Here is a 13,568-nt window from a genome sequence, read left to right on the forward strand (position 1 = left end):
TCTCCCTCAGAGGGAAACAGGAAACTATCTCACTACTAACCTGTCTCCCTCATAGGGAAACAGGAAACTATCTCACTACTAACCTGTCTCCCTCAGAGGGAAACAGGAAACTATCTCACTACTAACCTGTCTCCCTCAGAGGGAAACAGGAAGCTATCTCACTACTAACCTGTCTCCCTCAGATGGAAACTATCTCACTACTAACCTGTCTCCCTCAGAGGGAAACAGGAAACGGTTTGGAGATAGAGCCCTTTAGCTCTTAACTATCTCACTACTAACCTGTCTCCCTCAGAGGGAAACAGGAAACGGTTTGGAGATAGAGCCCTTTAGCTCTTAACTATCTCACTACTAACCTGTCTCCCTCAGAGGGAAACAGGAAGCTATCTCACTACTAACCTGTCTTCCTCAGAGGGAAACAGGAAACTATCTCAATACTAACATGTCTCCCTCAGAGGGAAACAGGAAACTATCTCACTACTAACCTGTCTCCCTCAGAGGGAAACAGGAAACTATCTCACTACTAACCTGTCTCCCTCAGAGGGAAACAGGAAACTATCTCACTACTAACCTGTCTCCCTCAGAGGGAAACAGGAAACAGTTTGGAGCTAAAGGGCTCTATCTCACTACTAACCTGTCTCCCTCAGAGGGAAACTATGGCTGCGTTCCGAATCGCCTACTACCCTACTATATAGTATGCCAAAACAGAATGTAGTATGTCCCAATACATAGTATGCCACATGCAGTATGGCAAAAGTACCAGGATGACCTACTACATCCGGTCGTATTTTGCAGTATGCACGCCAGCAGGCTTTTCTGGCTATTCTGACCCACAATCCTTTGCGCAGCGGTAATGTGCGTCACATGTGCGAGTCGTGACAGCTGTAGACGAATGTCGCGTTATGGACAGCGACGGATGTGGGCTAATTTCAAGGCGCAATGTTATGACAAGGTAGTATGTCCCAATTGGATGCCTACTGCTTGCAAAGTACGTACTTTCTAAGGGCAGCTGTAGTAGGTACTGGTAGTAAGAAGTAGAAGTATGCGATTCGGAACGCAGCCTATCTCACTACTAACCTGTCTCCCTCAGAGGGAAACAGGAAACTATCTCACTACTAACCTGTCTCCCTCAGAGGGAAACAGGAAACTCTCACTACTAACCTGTCTCCCTCAGAGGGAAACAGGAAACTATCTCACTACTAACCTGTCTCCCTCAGAGGGAAACTATCTCACTACTAACCTGTCTCCCTCAGAGGGAAACAGGAAACGGTTTGGAGATAGAGCCCTTTAGCTCTTAACTATCTCACTACTAACCTGTCTCCCTCAGAGGGAAACAGGAAACTATCTCACTACTAACCTGTCTTCCTCAGAGGGAAACAGGAAACTATCTCAATACTAACATGTCTCCCTCAGAGGGAAACAGGAAACTATCTCACTACTAACCTGTCTCCCTCAGAGGGAAACAGGAAACTATCTCACTACTAACCTGTCTCCCTCAGAGGGAAACAGGAAACGGTTTGGAGATCGCTCCCAGGTTTATGAAACAGTCTAACCCTTGTGATTGGGGAAATTAATTTCAACAAGGATATTAAAAAGGCATATTGGAAGAACATTGCCTGAAAGTCCTTGTTTACTGTGATTCCCATGATACCTTTCTTCATCTATGATCAGGGTGTAGAGCCTGAGGAGTTAATTTCTTCATTTTTATAGAACACAGGCCTTAGTGTAATCATTCAATGCAAGCATTATTCAACCCACCCTGTCTGGGGAAGCATAGATATTCTTGAGAGAGGTGCAGGGCAGGAGTATATTTGAATTGATGTTCATTAAACCCTCTTCTGAGAAAAAACTATGTTTGGCAGCCATGCAGTTGAATATTAAAATAATGTACTACGATGAATAAAACAGAAACTCAAACAAGCACTCAAACAAACAACACTCAAAGCTAGTCTGTGACAAACACATCTCACTACCCTTGTTACATACTGTATGCAGAACACACACACACTAGAATATTCCACAGTCCACCACCTAATTCACAATCCACCTGCCTGCCATTACGCAAACACTCCAATGAATAATGCATGCAAACAGATGGAATTTGTAAAATTCTATGTAAATATATGCTCATAAATTAGTGAATACTTACACCTCAACCACCAGTATCTCAAAGCCTGCTAATCTGAATAAAAGCATACATGCATGCATTGGGTAAAGCTCGAGTCAAGCCAAAATGAGGGATAGTGCAACTGAAATCAACCTGATCTTTGTGCTCAATTACATACACTACTGAAATAATATTACGGTATTAATTTGTATATTTTGCTATATACGGTAATCATGATTATTAAACAGTCCTGTGTTTCAGTAGCTCTTAATTGTCCCCCACCTGATGAAATCCAGATCAACCCCTGTACGTTAGTATGTGCATTTGTGCGTTCGTCACACACACAGACCGAGCCCAGCACCCAGGGGAGCGCGCCATAGATCATGTTTCCCATTGCCAAGCACATTTTGCTTTGTACAAACCAAACTCTGTTTGGGGCCTCAGTAAAGGTACTGTCTATTCTACTCAGGAGCCCGTCTGTACTCTCTAAATCCGTTCAGAGCTCGAGGCGTCAGGAGGAAAGACACGGCAACTTTCGCTTTGCGTTAGGTGGAAAAGCCACTCATGTCCCAACTGAATGGTGGTCAATGGGGCAGTTATTCTCCATACTTACCGTCAAACCAGAAAGTCTGCACATCCCTTCTCCATGTTTTATTACATAAACACTTTCTACAATATTCTACATTCATTTTACAATAGATGTTTCCCTCAAACATCTACACACAATAGCCAATAATGACAAAGTGAAAACAGGTTTTTAGAATAATGCAATTTTATTTTACTGACAGATTGGTTATTTATGGGTTACATACAATATCTGTACACACCCTTAATACTTGGTTGAAGCACCTTTGGCAGCGACTACATCTTCAAGACGTCTTTGGAAAGAAGCTACAAGCTTGGCACACTTGTTTCTGGAGATTTTTACCCATTCCTCTTGGCATATCCTTGCAAGCTGTCAGGTTGGATGGGGAATGTCGGTACACAGCCATTTTCAGCTCTTTCCACAAATGTTCAATTGGATCCAGGTCTGGGCTCTGGCTGGGCCACTCAAGGACACTCAAAGGCTTTTTCTGAAGCCATTCCTTTGTTCTCTTGGCTGTGTGCTTCGGGTCGATGTTGGAAGGGCAACCTTCGCCCCAGTCTGAGGTCCAGAGCAGGTTCTCTTCAGGGATCTTGGTGCACTTAGTTGCATTCATCTTTCCCTCTATCAGGACTAGTCGCCCTGTTCCCGCTGCCGAAAAACATCCCCACATCATGATGCTGCCACCACCATGCTTCACGGTAGGGGTGGTATCAGCCAGGTGATGATACCTCCATGCTTCACGGTAGGGATGGTATCAGCCCGGTGATGATAGCCTCCATGCTTCACGGTAGGGATGGTACTAGCCCGGTGACGGTAGGGATGGTATCGGCCCGGTGACGGTAGGGATGGTATCGGCCCGGTGACGGTAGGGATGGAATCAGCCCGGTGACGGTAGGGATGGTATTAGCCCGGTGACGGTAGGGATGGTATCAGCCCGGTGACGGTAGGGATGGTATCAGCCCGGTGACGGTAGGGATGGTATCAGCCCGGTGACGGTAGGGATGGTATCAGCCCGGTGATGAATGGTGCCTGATTTCCTCCAGACGCGTCGCTTGGTATTCAGGCCAAAAAGTTCCATTTTGATTTAATCAGAGAATCTTGATTCTCATGGATTGAGAGTCATCTAGGCACCTTTTTGGCAAACTCCAGGCAGGTTGTCATGTGCCTTTTACCAAGGAGTGGCTTCTGTCTGACCACTCTACCATAAAGGCCTGATTGGTGGAGTGCTGCCTGGATGGTTGATCTTCTGAAAGGTTCTCCCATCTCCACTCCTTATGCTGGAGCTCTGTCAGAGTGACCCTCGGGTTCCTGCTCACCTCCCTGGCCAAGGCCTGTCTTCCCTCATTGCTCAGTTTAGCCGGCGGCCAGGTCTACAGGTCTAGGAAGAGTCTCGGTGGTTCCAAACTTCTTCCATTTATGAATGATGATGGCCACTGTGCTCTTTGGGACCTGTAAAGCTGCAGAAATGTTTCCGTACCTCCTCCAGATCTATGCCTTGACACAATCCTGTTTCTGAGGTCTGCAGATAATTCCTTTGACCCCATGGCTTGGAGTTTGCTCTGACATGCACTGTCAGCTGTGGGACCTTATATAGGCAGGTGTTGGCAATTCCCAATCCTGTCCAATCAATTGAATTTACCACAGGTGGACTCAATTAAGTTGTATTAACATCAAGCAGTTTCAGTGGAAACAAAATGCACCTCAGCTCACTTTTTGATGTCATATCAAAGGGTGTACACACTTGTGTACATTTTATATTTATATTTTTTAATAAATTAGCACAAATGTCTAAAAATTCGTTTCACTTTGTCATTATAGGCTATTTTGTGTAGCATTTTGAGACAAAAAATTAGCTTGCAATGATCCCTACTAAATCTACTAACCTTTTGATAAGACTTTTTTTGAGTCTGGTCATCTTCTTGTGTGCGAGTCCTCTTTTGCTGCTTTATGACCATTGTACCCGACTGCCGGACCAGAGACAAAACCAACACTAGGACTGATGTCAAGTGCGCAGCTCTTTTCCTGCTATTCACCATTATGTACTGAGTGTGGACACGGACACACACACACACACACACTAGAGTGCTCTCACGAGCACACGCCCAGACGTGCACGGAGAAATGCACACTCACAAGCACACGCCCAGACGTGCACGGAGAAATGCCCACTCACTGATCTCCAGCTGTCTCTGGATGCGTCCCTTGCAGCGCTCGCGGTAGTCCGACTGCGTGGCGTTGTACTCTGACATCACCTCCACAAACTTGCGGGACAACGTGGAATGCTGCCAGGGAATGATGTTAGTTACTGTCTTCTTACAAACATTTCCTCAATACATCTTCACAGCGTTTATGCCACTTCAATCAAATGGACACACTGTCGCTTTAAATAATCAGAATTGCCCATGCAAAGCACAACAGCCATCGCTGCTGAAAACAATAGTTGTAATCAACAGTTTTGACAAGGACACACATTCAATGCAATGTGTTTTTCTTGGATTCGACCCAGCAGCAGGGTCGTGCTGGCCATCTGGAGGCTCTGGAGAATCACAGAACAGCCGCCGGCGATAACGGCTGTCGGCCGCCAGGTGGCCACTAGGATAATCGCTCATGAAAACATTGTTTTATACAACGGTTAGTTCTGGTTCTTACATTACATTACATTACATTACAGTCATTTAGCAGACGCTTTTATCCAAAGCGACTAACAATAATTGCATTTAACGTAGGAAGAGCCAATGTACTACTACTTGCCAGAACTCACAAGTGCATCTTCTTTCTAAAACAAACAAGTGACTAAGAGCATAATCTAGTGCTGAAGCAAAGTGCAAGAATCACAATCTAAAGTACAGTGCAATATAATATAATAAGTGCTTAGGTGGGAGGATTGTTGTAGTACTTCTTGAAGAGATGAGTTTTGAGCCTGCGACGAAAGATGGGCAGCGACTCTGCTGTCCTGACATCAGTGGGCAGCTCATTCCACCACTGCGGGGCCAGGACAGAGAAGAGCCGTGACCGTGTCGATCGACCGCAGGAGCCTCGGAGTGACGGGACAACCAGTCGCCCTGAGGTAGCAGAGCGTAGTGGTCGGGAGGGGATGTAGGGTTTGACCATGGCCTGGAGGTAGGAGGGGGCTGTTCCTTTCATTGCCCTGTAGGTTAGCGCCAGAGTTTTAAACTGGATGCGAGCCGCTACAGGGAGCCAGTGTAGGGAACGGAGAAGGGAAGTTGTGTGGGAGAACTTGATTCTGATTGGCTGGAAGCTGTGTTAAAATACTTTGTAACACACACCTGGGATCACATATCATTCCATTTTCAGTATTAATGTGCCTCCCATTTGATCCAATGCATTGTAGTTGTTGTTGCTTGGCAACCCATTTGTTAGGGGAACTATTTTGCTCGGCGGAATTGAGGGAATGATGCTTCGTTTTGAATAAATGTTAATATTTTACATTGCTGTGTGTTTATTTAACACTAATAGATGTAGTAACCGTTGTATAAAAGCAATAAACCACTCGAGGCCGTGTGTTATAGTGATTTTATAACAGCTAGGGGGGTTTTACTCCGCTTCGCGTCGTGCCTAACAACGCCCCCTAGCTGTTATAAAATCACTATAACACACGGCCTCGAGTGGTTTATTGCTTAAATATATACTGCCGCGGGCGGCACGGCCGGCTCAGACTCCAGGGTCGTTTTTTCGTCCCAACACCAACTCTGGATTACAGAATGCACTACTATAGCCATACCTGTGATTATAGAATGCACTACTATAGCCATACCTGTGATTACAGAATGCACTACTATAGCCATACCTGTGATTACAGCATGCACTACTATAGCCATACCTGTGATTATAGAATGCACTACTATAGCCATACCTGTGATTACAGCATGCACTACTATAGCCATACCTGTGATTATAGAATGCACTACTATAGCCATACCTGTGATTATAGAATGCACTACTATAGCCATACCTGTGATTACAGAACGCACTACTATAGCCATAACTGTGATTACAGAATGCACTACTATAGCCATACCTGTGATTACAGAATGCACTACTATAGCCATACCTGTGTCTTGCGTATCCTCAAGTCTGCTGAGGACCTGTTCAACCCTTCCTCGTGTTCAATAAACTGTTCAATGCCTGCAGGAGAGGAGACACACTTCATCTATGGCACTCATTCTCATAAAGTAACACGGCAGGGTTTCATATTGTTCTCATGGCGGTCCATGGCAGTTCCCATGGAGGTCCTTGCCTGTTGTCTCTATTATCCTGCGCCAGAGCAAAGGTAGGGGTTGTTGGGGCTAGAGAGAGAGAGGGAAGAGAGAGAGACAATGACAATAGCCTTGGTCGTTGAGGCTTACTTTTTAACTTGGAGCGCACTTTGTTGGCCAACTTCTTGATGTCTGTCATTAGCTGCTCCAGCTCTGCCTTTGTTTCTGGGGAGCAAGAGAGAGCGAGAGAGAGGGAGAGAGAGAGGGAGAGGTGGAGAGAGAGGGGAGAGAGTGAGAGGGGGGGGGTGGAGAGAGAGGGGAGAGAGAGAGAGAGAGTAATAATAATTATAGAGCATACATAGAGCATACAATTATAGAGCATTATACAGCACTGGATCGGGGCCGGGCGTTTTGAGGAGGAAGAGGAAGGAGGAGACAATCCTAATCTTAACAACGACCAAAAGAGAAACCCTGGTTCAAAAGAGATTCCTAGTCGGCAAGACTGAAGCACAGTTCGCCAATATTATGAGATAATTTGAGCCATGCAGCTATGAGTGCTTTTTAAATGTCCACCCTACCTTGTCAACTGCTTTAGATACCGTTGCTCCACTAAAGGTTAAAAAGAGGTCAGCTGACAGAATCTCCCCATGATTGAATAATAGCAGTGTTAATGAAATTAAGGGGCAATGTCGGGCAGCTGAAAGAAAATGGAGGAGAACTAGTCGTACAGTTCACTGTAATATATACAAAGAAACCATGACTGCCTACAACAAAGCAACACGCCTTGCAAGAAAGGATTACTTTTCCAAGATTATTACAGAGAATGCTGGAAACTCTAGAGTATCATTCTCACTATAGACGAGTTAATCACTATAGACCAGTTAATCACTATAGACCAGTTAATCACTATAGACGAGTTAATCACTATAGACCAGTTAATCACTATAGACGAGTTAATCACTATAGACGAGTTAATCACTATAGACGAGTTAATCACTATAGACGAGTTAATCACTATAGACCAGTTAATCACTATAGACCAGTTAATCACTATAGACCAGTTAATCACTATAACCAGTTAATCACTATAGACCAGTTAATCACTATAGACCAGTTAATCACTATAGACCAGTTAATCACTATAGACCAGTTAATCACCACTGCCCCCCCTCCACAGCTCTCAGCACCAACATGTGAAGAACTCGCACTGCTCTAGATAACAAAATAACATCAATTAGAGCCAGTATTACCTCTGATATAAACCTATAGGACGTAGGAAATTCACACGTATCACATTACCAGAGCTTCGTAAGATTGTCCCTAAGAGTGACTCCTCCACCTCATGTCTTGACCCTGTACCTTCAGAAGTCTTTAAGCGGGTGTTTGACAGTGTTTCAAGTCATGTCCTGAAGATCATAAACATGTCTCTTCAAACAGGCATCTTCCCAGATGTCTTCAAAACAGCTGTTGTAAAAGCGCTACTGAAGAAACCCAACCTAGATGTTAATGCACTGAACAACTACAGGCTGATATCCAACCTCCACACTTGAAAAGATAGTCTCAGTACAAATAAACTCCTTTCTCAAAGAAAATAACATTCTGGAGGAACTTCAATTAGGCTTTAGGACACGCCGCAGCACTGAAACTGCTCTTACTAAAATAATCAGTGACCTCAGACTAAACTCTGATGCAAATAAGTTCTCAATTCTTGTCCTCTTAGATCTAAGTGCAGCGTTTGATACGATCGACCATGACATCCTAATTAATCGCCTTGAAGACTGGTTGGTCTCTCTGCGTGTTAAACTGGTTCAAAACATACATCAAAGAGAGAAAGTTCTATGTCAGGCTTGGAGATCATGTGTCTGAGAAACATGACACCTGCTTTGGGGTTGCACAAGGGAGCTGCCTTGGTCCATTATTATTCTCACTATACATGCTGCCACTCGGGGATATCATTAGAGAGCACGATGTATGTTTCCATAGTTATGCAGATGACACACAACTGTACATCTCTGCTGAACCAAATGATGCTGCAGCTATAAACTCCATTACTACCTGTCTTCTAGCAATACATACATGGATGAGCAATAACTTCTTAAAGCTAAATGAGGACAAAACTGAAATCATATTGATCGCCCCTAAAACAAAAAGATAAATGCTGTTTAAAAATCTGGGGAAACTAACATCCTGGATTAAAATCAGATCTAAACTTCAAGTCCCATATTAACAAGGTGACGAAAACCTCTTTCCACCTTAGAAACAGCTGTACGGCCATTTATAAAGCAGAAAAATTGATTCATGCTTTATTTCAAGGCGACTCAATTACTGTAATGCATTCTTCACTGCCCCCCCCCCAAAATAACCCCCAACAAAAACACACTGACAGACTTCAGCTCATTCATAACTCTGCAGCCCGACTATTAACAAAAACCAAGAGGAGAGAACAGATTAGTTGAGATAATTAATTGGCTTACAGTAACATTTAGAGTTGATTTTAAGGTCCTCCTCCTTATATACAAAGCCCTTAATGGGTGAGGACCAAGCTACATTGCTACCTTCCTTGTCAACTACGTGCCTTCAAGAACACTGTGATCATCCACTGCTGGTTCACTAGAAGTTCCCAGCAAGTCAGAAGAAGATCAGGAGTGCAGCCTTTATCAATTATGGCCCAAATCTATGGAACACAGTACCTATAGATATCAGGGAAGCCAGCTCGCTGAATAGTTTTAAAAGAAAGCTAAAAACATATCTCTTCACTTTAGCTTTTAACTAGCTCCTTTTGCACTTGCAGGCTAAAGTACTTTACTTTCTTTTTTAATGTATATCTCCAGTACAACACTTTATTAAATTGTCATTTTTACACTGTATTTTAATTGATTTCTTATCAGGGGCGGACTGGGGAAAGAATTCAGGCCGGGAAATGTAGCTCCAACTCCTGTAGCTCCTGACTGTCATGCGATTTGCTGAGCGGGGGGGGCGTAAAGGCAATTCCGATTGTTGTGCTCGTGCAATTTGTTGACAGGGGGGGGGGGGCAACCAGGCCGACCAACGCCGGCCCACTTGAGGACCGGCCCATTGGGATTCATCCCGAACGTCCCGATGGTAGAGATGCGCGGATGGACTTTGAGCGCAGCCGAATCCGCGTGCACTCATCAATCATCCACCCGCCACCCACCCGACGTCATTATCTTCATCATGAAGTTATTGTATTAACATTTAAATTATGTCCAGCCGTTCGTGCTCATTCGCTTTTCATATAGGCGCATTTTCTTGACTTAAACAATTTAACACTAGAACCGCCAAAGACGTCCATCGGACGATTGTGGGTTTTCATTTGCACATAACTATATTTTAATAAAACATTAAAGTCCGCCAGTCAATGACTTTTCCTGAAATGGTGTTCTGTTGCACCCCATATTGTTAAATATATTCAAGATCATTCAAATAAAAAAATATTGTGTATGTTTTTAATTTATACCTATATCGGCCGCCAGCCGTTCAATGAACGGTTATAGGGAATGCGCAGTTTCGCGTATAGCCTATTATATGCACAGTTTCGCGCTATGTAGGCTATTATAAATAAGTATTATTCATTGGGGGAGCTTGGACTCGCTGGGGACTGGTGGAGAGACGCATAGTCAACTGAGCCTCCCCAGACGCGACTTCATCCTCCAGTTGGCTGAAGAGCTGCGCACCGAGTGGATGGTGTCCAAACAGCCACCGGCGGCGCCCCTCGCAGTGTCCACAGAAGAACACCTCCCAAAAAATACCTGCATGGTGAAGACAAGCTGCAGCAAGAACAGAACTGTCTACCAATGCATGAAGTGCACCATAGCTGTCTGTGGCAGTTGCACTGCCAAGGTGCAGAGGATATGTGCGAAGTGTATTTGAGCTGCCGCCTCAACCGTGCGTAAGAGCAGAGCGCATCAACTCGTGTATAGCTACAACTAGTAGCCCATAGCCATTAAAACGGCTTATTGTTTTATTCATATATCAACTAGATACTTTGATAATTATTATTCATATATAAACAAGACAATTAGATACTTATTAATTTCATTAGATAATTATTAAACATCGAAGTTCTATGCTGCATCTGTGATCACAAGACGCATAGGCCTAGCCTACCGTAAAAAGCAATGCGTTCTCATATATTAACTTAGATAGATTTTCTTGCCATTCAGTCCAAGACCCACTTTGGCACATTCCTTCTCCACTCTGGTCATGCGCTCTTGTGCTTGCCTCACATGGTTAAAGGGCTATAAGGCAGGTTGAAGACATCATGTTGATGTTGTTGTACAACGTTGATTTATAAGTATTTTATCAACCTTTTTCAACCATTGAGCATTCAATATTGTTTTAAGGTTGAAACGACGACTGACATTAATCCAACTACATTTCAATGTTGAAGGTCGGTTGTGTGCCAGCTGGGTAGTCTATATAACAGGTGTCACTGTGTTGCTTGGCAGTATTGCCTTTACGCTCACTCAGTGATGCCAACTTAGCGACTTTGTCTCTAGATTTAGCGACTTTCCAGACCCCCCTGGCGACTTATTTCATGAAAAGCGACTAGCGACAAATCTAGCTACTTTTTCTGGTCATTTGGGGAATTATTATGTCGACAAGGAACTCAACTCAGCTCACGAGTCACGACGATAGAAAACTTTTTTTTGCTGCCTCACGTCCTCTCTCCCTCGCTCGCCCACACGCACACCACAAGAGATGGGATCCCTCCCGCAACAACCAATCACACGCGCTGGATCCCTCCCGCAACAACCAATCACACGCGCTGGATCCCTCCCGCAACAACCAATCACACGCGCTGGATCCCTCCCGCAACAACCAATCACACGCGCTGGATCCCTCCCGCAACAACCAATCATATTGTCAGAAACGGCTAGTTTACCTAGATAATCGTATTACATGTTTGTAAATAGCCTACGTTATAATTAAGGAAATCCTTTAGGTTTACAGACCTACGTTGTTTAAAAGAAAAAAGCTAATGTTATACAGCAACAAAAAAACAAGTTTGTAAATAAGTCAATATATTTGATTGTTTTTTCCATGTATCATAATGTGATAGGGCTTTTCAGTATCATAATGTGATAGGGCTTTTCAGTAATAATGAAACTGGAAATGTTGTTTTCTTTTAGTTGAAAGGTGACAGATACTTTGGGACACATGCTTTCATGAAGGTTAATATTAGCCGATAGCTAGCTAGCTAGCTTGCTATGTTTACGTTGTGGACCAGCAAGTTGCCTATAGCAACGGTAAACAATTGGGAACTATTTCGGATCGCGGAGGGCTGGGCAACGCAATTTAGTCACTAACCCATCTTTTTCACACACAAAAAATGTAACGACAGTTTAGTGCTGTTGTATAAAGCAATAACACATGCACAGCCATGCTAATGACTATGAAAAATAACTCCCTCTCATGTGTTATTGCTTAATTATAATGCCTGTGTGTAACAACAGAGTCACAAGTCACCTTTCAATTAAACCCAATTTTAATAAAATATGTTGATTAAATATATACAGTTTATCAGCGATCATACTAAGCAGAGTATGTTTGTCCATTGTTGAATATATTCACTGTACAGTATATACAATATATACATGGTATCAATGCTAGCCTTGGTGGGTGTGCATCTTCAAGTTAGTAGCCTAGCCTACAGTCTGCTGCTGTTGTGGTTAGCGTGCTTTGCCACAGAACCAGAGGTTTGGAAAATACAGTCCTCCTGATGGGACCCTCTAGTAGTTCACGTTGGCACCTGGCACGTCCTCTCACAGACGCAGGGACTTCCTCTTGGGGTCGGGGTCATCAGAGCTCTCTGAGGAAGCGTTCCTCTTCCTCTTAGTGGAGGAGGGTGCACTGCCGCGCTCCTGCTCCCGAAGGCCTCGCGGGTGGAAGGTCACCCTGCACAGCAGAGACAAGCCCAGCCTGTAGTCATCGTGGTACTGGGAGATCCTCCACATCCCCTCCACCACCTCGCCCGCCGAGCTGTGCACCGCAGAGCAGACCAGGTACATGTTGGCGGTAGGCGAGTACAAACCCCTGGTCTCGGGGTTCGCTTCCAGAACCGTCCGTATGAACCTCCCCGGGTGGGCAGGCAGGACGACGGAAGGGGCTCCGCTGCCTGGCTGGGTCCTCTCATCCGGGGGTCCTGGAGCAGGCCTTGCGTTAGGGGGCTGCAGGTGGGGCTCTAACACCGGCATGTTCTCATCGTGGTGCAGGAAGCCGAGGCCGACGCGGAAGGCCGGGATCGAGCACCGGAGTGATCCGGCAGGCACCACGCGCGGCAGGTAGGCCTGATGGAACATGGCTAAGACCTGCGCAGCTTTGGTCGGGGACAGCGGGACCCTCCCCAGGTTCAGCATGTCCATGCGCATGGTCTGGCGCTCTCTCCCCTCTGAAGAGAAACGCCAACATGGCATTCTTACGTACATCCATTCAGTCATTCTTGTGGAGTAGTTGGTCATGTCGAAGGTCATGTTGTTGGACTGTACTGTTCGCAAAGTAAATGTGCAATGAAGGAGTGTGAACACTTTGTCTGACCTTGTTAGTAAACATTCTAATTCCCTTGGAGACCACAGAATCAAGCATTCTAAATTCTATATATATGCTCCAGGGAACAGCATTGTGACATCACACCCATGACA

At 44.7% G+C, this 13,568-nt stretch overlaps 1 protein-coding gene across 1 annotated transcript in view; it reads right to left on the reverse strand.

Annotated features, from left to right (window-relative positions):
* The window catches only part of LOC311318361 (syntaxin-1A), a gene marked incomplete at both ends in the record, with an annotated part of 95,837 nt that overhangs the window by 27,645 nt on the left and 54,624 nt on the right, over positions 1-13,568 (reverse strand). Inside the window, 3 exons of the mRNA XM_084449665.1 lie at positions 4,863-4,971; positions 6,762-6,835; positions 7,057-7,131. Of these exons, the coding sequence (XP_084305791.1) occupies positions 4,863-4,971; positions 6,762-6,835; positions 7,057-7,131 (258 nt within the window). The remainder of the gene's footprint in view (positions 1-4,862; positions 4,972-6,761; positions 6,836-7,056; positions 7,132-13,568) is intronic.

The sequence above is a fragment of the Borostomias antarcticus genome, assembly GCF_949987555.1.
Source record: "Borostomias antarcticus genome assembly, chromosome: 15".
Classification (NCBI taxonomy): domain Eukaryota; kingdom Metazoa; phylum Chordata; class Actinopteri; order Stomiiformes; family Stomiidae; genus Borostomias; species Borostomias antarcticus.